The 10,398-nt window shown below is 47.2% G+C and overlaps 1 protein-coding gene across 1 annotated transcript; it reads left to right on the top strand.

The window, feature by feature from the left end:
- Nucleotides 1–148: 148 nt before the first annotated feature.
- AHSA1 (activator of HSP90 ATPase activity 1) lies at nucleotides 149–8,780 on the top strand. The gene is made up of 9 exons (XM_087448136.1): nucleotides 149–362; nucleotides 1,685–1,875; nucleotides 4,079–4,161; nucleotides 4,563–4,680; nucleotides 5,752–5,840; nucleotides 7,024–7,152; nucleotides 7,618–7,719; nucleotides 8,215–8,266; nucleotides 8,385–8,780. The coding sequence occupies exons 1-9, from the start codon at nucleotides 283–285 to the stop codon at nucleotides 8,555–8,557; spliced, it is 1,017 nt and encodes a 338-aa protein (XP_087304262.1). The 5' UTR covers nucleotides 149–282; the 3' UTR covers nucleotides 8,558–8,780.
- The last annotated feature ends 1,618 nt before the right edge of the window (nucleotides 8,781–10,398 follow it).

Below are 10,398 nucleotides of genomic sequence, written 5' to 3'. Positions count from 1 at the left end.
TGCATTCGGGGCCCCTTTGAGAATAACCTGAGGGACCTTGGAGGAACTCTAGAACAGGCGGAAGCTAAGGGCCACCGAGGTGGAACGGAAGTACCCGGCGGGAGCGAGGAGGAGCCGGAAGTTAAGGCGGGGAGGGGGCGGGGGGTGGAGGGAAAAGCAAGCCAGGAGGTTGTGCGGCCGCTTCTAGTAGTTTCTAGGCGTTGCTGGGCGGCTGGGACCAAGCGGTCCTGAGGCTGTGACTGTGGCTGCTCGGGAGCTGGTGGCGGCGTGGTAGGAGAGCCGATGGCCAAGTGGGGTGAGGGCGACCCACGCTGGATCGTGGAGGAGCGGGCGGACGCCACCAACGTCAACAACTGGCACTGGTGAGGGCCGGCGGGACAGGCCGCGGGAGCGCTGCGGCCGAGCCGGGCTTGCAGGGTCCGTGGAGCCTCGGCGGGGACAAAACTGGGGCCGAGGCAGCCCTGCCCGGAGATGGGGGTGGGTCCTTCCTGTTTCAGGGGTCTGTAGTCGCGGGCCCCTCCACTCCCCGGCCTCCGTTTCAGTGTTTGGTGGCGGCGGGGAGCAGCGTGGAGGACTGCGCCCCAGAGGAGGGGTTTCAGAGATCGAGAACATAATGTCTTAGCTGCTGCATCCAGCCTGAACGGGAGAGATGCTTCCCACACGTGGCCGGCGGAGTCACTGAGACCCAAGCCGCCTTGGGTCCTGTTGGGAGGTTGCAGCGTTAGGCTCGGGGCGAGAGAGCTGGAATTCCCGTTTTGCGGCTTAGGGGTGAAATTAAAAGTCGGTCACAGGGGACCACCGCCTCAGTCCAGAGAGCGAAGGTTTGGAACGTGTTCTGGAGGGCTCAGTGATGCTGAAGATGCCATGGCCTCTCACCCGGAACTGTTAGGTTGCTTGTGTTGTAACTCTAGGAACTGCCCCTGGTTGCCGGGCAATCGTGGTTTTATAACTTAACCACTCTAAAAAGCCTGCCCTCTTTCGTGAAATCTTCCGGAAGTAATGTTTCGTTATCTTTCAATTCTGCTGAACTTTGTTCATACAGTCTTTACTGTATTTTTACTTTGTTGCAGCTCCTTTTGCTGTTGTCTTTACTAGTTAGTATGTTGGGAGGCAGATAGTGATTTTTCCTCTGTATATCTCAGCCTGCCTCCTGTTCTCTTAACAGAGTACTTGACCTAATTTTTGTTTTGAAGCCCTGGACTTACATTGTTTTCATGGCCATTTAGAGGGCACAGAATGGATAGGGCGTTTATAGTACAGCTGGAATTTGACAGGTGAGGATTATTGGTTTGCTCCTTACTGGACCTTGTAGCTAAATACTGCATTCTCAGGCCCAGTCTGTGCTCCTGACCTCAGCAAGGTATGTACAGTTTACCACTTGGTCGAACGGGGGCGCCATGTGAAAGTGTCAAATACTGACCCCAGCAGCATCATGCTGAGAAAGGAAAGCATAATTTTCCACTTAGTTGGTAACCATTCTGGACAGCAGTTATCTTTTTTGACATTACGGGACTCCTTGTCTTCCTAAAAAAGTAACGTATTTGTGGACATAATAGAATGGGACTGAGGGTTTCCTTTTCTTTTCAGATTATTTGGCGTCCTTTAGCCTTGGATTCTCTTGGCATAGAGCAAGCATGTATCCGCCATTTGGCTGCTGGTCCATAGCTTTGTTTTTGTTTTTCAGGACAGAGAGGGATGCTTCGAATTGGTCCACGGATAAACTGAAAACACTGTTCCTGGCAGTGCAGGTGCAAAATGAGGAAGGCAAGTGTGAGGTGACAGAAGTGAATAAGCTTGATGGAGAGGCATCCATCAACAATCGCAAAGGCAAACTTATCTTCTTTTATGAGTGGAGCATCAAACTAAACTGGACAGGTAAGTCTATGCTGGGCTGTTAGAGTAGATGTTAACTGCGTTTTGATAGACCTGTTAAGGAGGCAAGGAGAACAGTTTTTGAGAGGTTATGACCTTTTCACGGGAGACAGACGCTGCTGCTTTGGAGGCCTGTAGAAAGCAATATTGGGTGCTGATATTTCTCTGCCACTGTGGGACACTAAATGGGTTTCCTCTCTCTGAGTCTCATGGGTCCCCACCCGTGAAAGAGCGGGGTCGCTGAATCTTTGGGCCTTGGTACATAAGGTGACACACATATCCTCAGACTAGGTACTTTTGTTTCTTGGATGATTTAAAATTAGGGACGGGAAGGGCTGGCCCCGTGGCTTGGTGGTTAAGTGCGCGCGCTCTGCTGCTGGCGGCCCGGGTTCGGATCCCGGGCGCGCGCCGACGCACCGCTTCTCCGGCCATGCTGAGGCCACGTCCCACATACAGCAGCTAGAAGGATGTGCAGCTATGACATACAACTATCTACTGGGGCTTTGGGGGGAAAAAAATAAATAAATAAAATCTTTAAAATAAATAAATAAAATTAGGGACGGGGATTATTTGGTCTTGATCTTTTTTTACTCTCTCCAGGGTGAATCTAACAGTTCAACTACTGTGCTAATGAAGGTTGTATGTGACTATAATTTGGGGCAGGTTTATTCTGTAATTTAATGTCCCTTCTCTGATGATATTAGCAAAGAATTGGGGCCATGTGCATGCCCCACTTGGATACCCCACTGACATTTGGGAGGGCGAATTTTAAAAGTCGCTAAAGCTAAAGGAGTACATTTATGGGGCAAAGCATAAAATAAATTTGTGCTTCAATAAACATTTCTCGAGTGGTAATAAGAAAGGGAAAAGTAGATATATCTGTTCATGATTTTTTTTTTTTTGTTTAGCTACTCAAGCATAGTAGTCTGGAGGGAACCTTAGGTATTATCTTGCCCAGTGCTCTTTTTACAGATCGAGAAACTGAGGCCTAGAGAAGTGAATATAAGTAAATGTTTTGTTAATTTTGGAATAAAGTCAGTTCTGCTATAACATGACATATGTGTTCCTAAAAATCACCATATTATGCAAAATCACTCGACAAAAACCATGGGGCTCATAGGGAAGTTGGGGTTAGGGACATGACACAACACCCAAAAGCTTCATCAGTGAGACATTTTTAAAAATTTAGGATCGTAAAAATTGATAGCACGGTTTCACATATGTTAAATGGTAAGAAATGCATAAATAATACAATAAATATGGTGCTTTACCTTGAAAGAGACCTGCAGTTTACTTGTGCGATTGGGCGTCAGAAGAGTTGTGGCTAGGGGCTGGCCCGGTGGTGCAGCGGTTAAGCGTGTGCACTCTTCTGCGGCGGCCCGGGGTTTACAGGTTCGGATCCCAGGGGTGCACTGACGTACTGCTTGTCAAACCATGCTGTGGCGGCGTCCCATATAAAGTAGAGGAAGATGGGCACAGATGGCCCAGGGCCTATCTTCCTGGTGGGGGTGGGGGGAGAGGAGGATTGGCATCGGATGTTAGCTCAGGGCTGATCTTCCTCACAACAAAAAAAGGGGGCGAGGGTTGTGGCTTGTGGGTTACTGTGAAGTGGTGGAGGACGGTTACTTGAAATCAGAAGATATATTGCCACACCAGTTGTGGGTGGCGTGGCTCATAACACACGTGGTAAACTGAGGTAACTGGCAGAGAAATGTTTGAGGTGTGTGTGTTCTGTGTATTTCTGTACAGCTTGGTTTAGGTGGGTGTGGTTTTGTGTTTACCTAGTGGTTCTCTTGGATTAAATCACATAAGCAAACGTGAAATTCATGTTATGATCAAATTGTCCCCTAGTATATCAATTGCATTAGAACAAATGTGTATTTTCAAAACAAGCATTCTAGCGGAACTGACTGTATTGGCTGTTGACCCAAGTCGTCTCTGGCAGATTTCATGCTAGTGCCGAATCCACACACTGTAATAACACAGTTAGTCTCAAGAAATCCAGTGAGGAAAGAGATTTCTTGGGGGTGGGGGGGCAGCGCAAGCGGGGAGGATTGGTTGCATCTGGCACGTGGCATTCTCTCAGAATAAAGAGGGTCGGTTCAGTTGTCCAAAAGGAGTGTAAGCAGAGTAGTAGTTAGGACTCCAGAGCAGAATACTTTCCTGGAAGAGGAGGAGACTAAGGACATTGCATTGCTCTTGACAGGTACCTCTAAGACTGGAGTACAGTACAAGGGACATGTGGAGATCCCCAATTTGTCTGATGAAAACAGCGTGGATGAAGTGGAGGTTTGTGCTTCCTAATGCCTCATCTGAGTCTTCCACATCCTCTTATTCTCAAAGGAGCAAAATGAGCTATCATTGCAGAGGAAAGCCTAGGCTTGGCCCAGGCGTTCACAGCCCCAGTCTCCAGGATGGTTTCTAGGCCTGTGCTGCCTTTGGGAGCTTCCGGAGCAGCTTGTGCTTACTTCACCACGTTGCTCTAGCTGGTGACATGGGTTCTAACGTGAGCCACCTTTGCCTTGGCAGAGAGAACTCAAGCAGGAACACTCATGGGGATTGCTTGAGTACCCCAACCCTCACGCATTTCCTTGGGAAATGTCAGCAGTTATCTGATTGCTCAGCACCCACATTCAACAATGTGGGTGCCCCTCAAGTTATTTACCACCTACTTCTGATCTTTCACTCAGATTAGTGTGAGCCTTGCCAAAGATGAGCCTGACACAAATCTCGTGGCCTTAATGAAGGAAGAAGGGGTGAAACTTCTAAGAGAAGCAATGGGAATTTACATCAGCACCCTCAAAACAGGTATCCCTTGAGTAGTTATGTATGCCTTGAGGAGATAGTTTTCCACCTGTCAGACTCTGATTAAGGGGCTTGACAGTCCTTTCTTTGGCAAATGGGTAAAGATTTTGGGGGTGGGGGCTTATTTCATCTTGAAGTCAACTGAGTAAGGGAAAGATCTAGAGATCCACTGTCTAATATGTTGGCTGTTGAGCACTTGAAATGTCGTCAAACCAAACTGAGATGTGCTATGAGTATAAAATACACACTGGATTTTGAAGACTTGGTACAAAAAAAAGAATGTAAAATATCTCAATAATTTTTTGATATTGATAACATTGAAATGACAGTTTGCATATATTGGGTTAAATATATTACTAAAATTAATTTCACCTTTTTTAAACTCTTTGATGTAGCTACTAGAAAATTTAAAATTACATTATATTTCTGTTGGGCAGCACTGATGTAAAGACTGGGCATCCCCAGCCTCACTACTTGAGCACAGTCCTGGACTGTCTTTGATATGCGTTCTCCAGGGATGTTGAGAGGGTTATTGGAGTAGTAGTGAGCTCAGCTCTCCCCTAGCATTCCTGTTCTGCCAGTGGTCTTGGTGTTGGCGTACATATGATGACCATCAAAGGGAACCAGCATAGAAGGTGATAACTCTCTTGGTGGGAACCAGTGCTCTGATGCCGTAATGAGTTGTGGCTGTTCCACAGAGGTGAGGCAGAGTGGAGAAGGGGGCCTAACTATGCATCCAGAGGCATCTTGCCCCACTCTTGGAGTCATTCAAAGTGCCACCACATTCATCGGCCACCATCCATAGTAGACCTCATGTACATTTAACAAGTCGTAATGTTTCTAATTGAGTCGGGGGTTTAAGATAATCACAGTGAATCTACTGCATTCTGTAGCATACACTCAGATAGCTGTCTGGCATAGACCAAAGGTAAAGACGTAAAGTACATAGACTCTTCCTTCCCTTGTCATTACCTCATTCGGGGTTAAGATGGCTGTGTTAGTCAGACTATAATGAAGCCCCATGTCTCAGCTACTAGGAAATAACCTCCAAGAGCTGGGATTTTATCTTTTCAGAGTTCACGCAGGGCATGATCTTGCCTACAATGAATGGAGACTCAGTAGACCAGCTGGGGCGGCCAGCACTGAAAACTGAGGAGCGCAAGGTAAATGGTGTTCCCACATGGTGAGGTGGGAGGCTGTTTGGAAAGAGAGTGGAGACACTGCCTCCTGCTTAATTCCACATTTCAGCTCTTTGTCTCCGACCCTAACCTTTAAGCCAAAGCAGCCTATGAGCTGCTTGTGATGCTTTTTATTTTATTGTGTGTGTGTGAGGAAGACTAGCCCCAAGCTAACATCCGATGCCAATCCTCCTCTTTTTGCTGAGGAAGATCAGCCCTGGGCTAACATCTGTGCCCATCTTCCTCTACTTTATATGGGACGCCGCCACAGCATGGCTTGACAAGCGGTGCATCAGTGCGCGCCCCGGGATCCAAACCTGCGAACCCCCGGACTGCTGAAGTGGAGCATGTGCACTTAACCGCTGCGCCAATAGGCGGACCCTCGTGGTGCTTTTTTAGAGAGGCCACGATATGCCTGGCCTTTTGTTGTCTGTCTACCCATCTTTAACCTGGTTTTTATTCATTATAACAGACCCCTAGAGCAAATGGAAACCATCAAGGACTTCAAAGTCTGACTCTAGATTGCATTTAACACCAGTTAGGTTATGAACACAGGATGGTGTTCACCTATATACATCTTCAGTACTATTTGTAACTAGGGTGTTTATATTTCATACTTTGGTACTAGAGGTCTCATCAAGGTATCAGGGGTTAGATCACTAACTTCACCTATCAGGAAATTGATCAAGTTCACCCCATTTGCAGGATGAGCAACTATTTTTTCTGGAGCTGGAACTTGTGTGGTTCAGGCTCAGCACTTGGTTTTCAGCCCTGTTGCCCTTTTGTCACCACAGTGAAGCATATTCAGGGCGGGTGGGGGGGGGTCTGCTTCCCAGCAATTTAAGCATAGAAATTCTGTTTGAGAATTACACTGAGCTCTTCAGAAATGCCCAGTGATTTCATGTGTCCTTTGGCCAATGGGTTTTTAAATGAGTATCAGTCTTCCTTCACCTAGAGTGGTGGTTTTCAGTGGGAATTGAGGATTTTTCTGGAAAAGTTCGCTCGTGACTGAAAAACCCATACACACAGATTCCCTCTAACCCCCTGGAATAATTTCCCTTGGAGGTGAAAACCTTTGTCAGAATGATGGCAGGTCTGTCCCTAAAGCCATGTTAGTGGAGGTATCACCCTAACTCTAAATTGACAGTTTTCACTGCCACTTCCACAGGCCAAGTCTGCTCCTTCAAAAACCGAGACCAAACCTGTTGGTGTCAAAATCCCCACTTGTAAGATCACCCTTAGAGAAACCTTCCTGACGTCTCCAGAGGAGCTCTATAGAGTTTTCACCACCCAAGACGTAAGTGTTATCTTCTCCTTCAGACCTCATGGCATCTGCCATTCCACGTGACTTGGGTTGTGGGCGCATTCCTTCAGCGTGCAGAGGAAGTATTGATAAGTGGAACATGAGGCTTTCCTCACACTAGCAGAGGCAGAGGAAAAACAGTTTTGTCCAAGCCACTTATCACAGTGGATTTGCCCTCTTCTCTTCTGTACTAGTTTTGGGTAATGTAAGTGGGAACCACTGGGAACTGCTCTTGTTAGAAAAGTGAATGGATCTGAAGTAATGGCATCTAGATTCAGGAAGAGTTACTCAAGTCAAAGCCTGGTCTGTAGTGGAACAGACTAGAACGTAAAGCTAGTCATTGGGCAAAGTGTTATCTCTGGGAATGAGAGCTGAGGCATGTAGGTGTCAGCTGGCGTTCGTCCCTGGGCCCCACTGAGAGCCATGCGTCTTCTCCCTACCTCCTTGTTTTCCCCACAGCTCGTTCAGGCCTTCACCCATGCTCCTGCAACGTTAGAAGCAGACAAAGGTGGGAAGTTTCACCTGGTAGATGGCAACGTCTCTGGAGAATTCACTGATCTGGTGAGTACCTGCTAGCCCCAGACCCAGGATATAGCCTCTCTGGTCAGAAGAGTAACATTTCTCCTTTTTCAACTCTGTAGGTAAAATTAAGACTTCTATCTCTTTGGTTAGTAAAACTTCATTTTTGTTTCTCAAAAGAATGCTGCAGTTGAATTCTATTGCTTTCCTAGAATTTTTTCCTTAGTGGAGTAAATTAGTTCTTCCTGGAGAAATCAAACGTGGAAGAGATGTTAGTACATTGGTGGCGTATGGCTTTCCACTGGCAGCACTGAAATTTCAACTGGGCACGGTTGACCAGACCCGAGTTAGGAGTAAGGGGAGAAGCCACCGCCAGTATCAGTGCAGAAGTTACCGACTCTGTGGTCCACTTTGTCCTCATAAGTAGTATAATTGCACAGATGATAGACTTCGTACGAAAGGCAGATGGCTAGTCCTAGCTAGGATTGGGTACGTGGTAATCTGTAGTATAGACTGACCTCTCTCTGACTATTTTAGGTCCCTGAGAAACACATCGTGATGAAGTGGAGGTTTAAATCTTGGCCAGAAGGTAAGCAAGCGTATTTGTTTATTGCCATTACCCCCTAGAACTTTATCTTTTCCCCTTAGTCTCAAACCCAGATGGAAACCCTGGATCTGCAACCTCCCTCCCCTCTGCCTTTCCCCAGGACACTTTGCCACCATCACTTTGACCTTCATTGACAAGAGTGGAGAGACTGAGCTGTGCATGGAAGGCCGGGGCATCCCTGCCCCTGAGGAAGAGAGGACGCGGCAGGGTTGGCAGCGGTACTACTTCGAGGGCATCAAACAGACCTTTGGCTATGGCGCACGCTTATTTTAGGGCCCGCAGCAGGGGGCTACAGCCTGCCCAACACTTCAGTCCAGCCCTCTCCTGACTGGGCTTGTGACTCAACAGGATTGAACCATCCCAACCACTAACTTGGGGCCGGGGCCCCTTCCCTCCGTGTATACCTTGGGTTTGTGCATGTTTTCTGCTGGGTGGGATCAGAGGGTGACTTCTCTTTTATGTGTACATATGCTAAATAAACGTAATTTAAAAAACGTGCATGTCTGGAACCTGTGTTGATTGGGTAGCTGGTGCTAAGAATTCTCTTGATTTTGAATAAAAAAAAAACAGACGGGTTTCATCTTTATTCTAGGTAAGTGTAGGTAATTAAGAGGCATGAAGGGAGCCTGCTTCTCACCACCAAGCGTTCCTGAGCTAGTCTCCTCACTGAGGGAAAAGTAGGGGAGGGTTGGTGCTCTGGGGTAAACAGTGCCAACAGACATTACTGCTGGTGGAGGTGGCGTCCTGGGCTTGCCAGTCTCTGTGCCCTCTTATCCTCTCCCAGGGTAGAAGAGATCACCAGGTGGTTTGAGATGTGGAAAGAGATTCCCACCCTGGGGGAGAGGAACCGTGGACCTTGGGCTGACAGCTTCTGTTTATTGAGCAGTTATGATGTACCAGACACTATGCTATGCAGTTGCCTTGCATTTGCTCCTTTAACCCCCATGACAGGCCTGTGAAATAGATACTACCATTGTTGCTGTTTACAAGAACCTAAGCCTTGGATTTCTTTAGTAATATCCCAGACCCTACAACGGGTATTTAGCAGTTGGGATTTAGAACAAGGACCATAGCTGGAGAGCTAGTGCTCGAGTCTAAACCACTATGTCTACTGCCTTGTCACTGGGTTCATCCCCACGAAGCTGTGCATTTCTAGTACGTTAGGCATCCATCCTGGAGGAGCAAATTCCAGGCCTCTTAGTACTCGTAGAAACAGGAAGAAAGAAATGTCCTTGGTAAGAGTATTTTTACATATGTACCTGGTTCCGTTAAACAAGTTTACTGAGCACCGACCAAGTACTGGGGACATGTTCTAGTGGGGTTTTCAGACTGCCGCATTGCAGGAGAGGTAACCACCTGAACAGGGAGGGCCACTTTCCTGGACACGCCCTGCTCCGGCTTCGTGCACCCCAGCATGAGTCAGTGCCCTCGAATCCAGACACGACCTCCTGCGGCTACAGCCAGTTCCTTCATCTATTTTTGCCTGTTTTATTAGCTGGCAGCAAGGCCTGCAGGCTCAGCCTACCCACGTGACTTGGCCAAAATGTATTTAAATAAAGCAGAAAATCACTACTGATCTGGATAATTTAGACCCTCCAAAAGCCACCTCTGGCTTGAAATTCTCAAGTGAATGTGGGACTGAACTAATTTGCATTTAATTCAGCATTATATCTGCCTCCTGGGGGTCCAAAAAGACGCCTTTTGATAAAGAACCTGGACTGGCTTGAATCAAATCTATAGGCCCCTCCTAACACAGACCAGTGACAAAAAAGAGCCCTTCACACTTGGCTGGAGAGTTACCAACTCCAGAATACTTAGAAAAAGATCTGAAGTTTAGAAACACCTTAATAAAAACAGAAGCACCAGGCGAAGTACCTGTCACGTGACATGCTCAGGAACAGTGCCCAACCCCAGCACTGATGGCTGTTCCAGTTTTCACCACTGCCATTTTACTGACAGCGTTTCGGTTAGCCATCTGAGCCTGAAACACAGTATGACGTAGCTAAAAACAAAACTGTGGACTTGGCTGAACTTGGGTTTGAATTGTAAATGTGCCACCTCCTAATAAATGGGCAAATTTCCTCATCTGTAAAATGGGTATAATAGGTACCTTG

This window comes from Ceratotherium simum, chromosome 24, assembly GCF_057802395.1.
Source record: "Ceratotherium simum simum isolate JZ-2026a chromosome 24, ASM5780239v1, whole genome shotgun sequence".
Taxonomy (NCBI): domain Eukaryota; kingdom Metazoa; phylum Chordata; class Mammalia; order Perissodactyla; family Rhinocerotidae; genus Ceratotherium; species Ceratotherium simum.
Note: the sequence above shows the minus strand (reverse complement) of the source record. Positions and strands in the feature narration are given on the sequence as shown.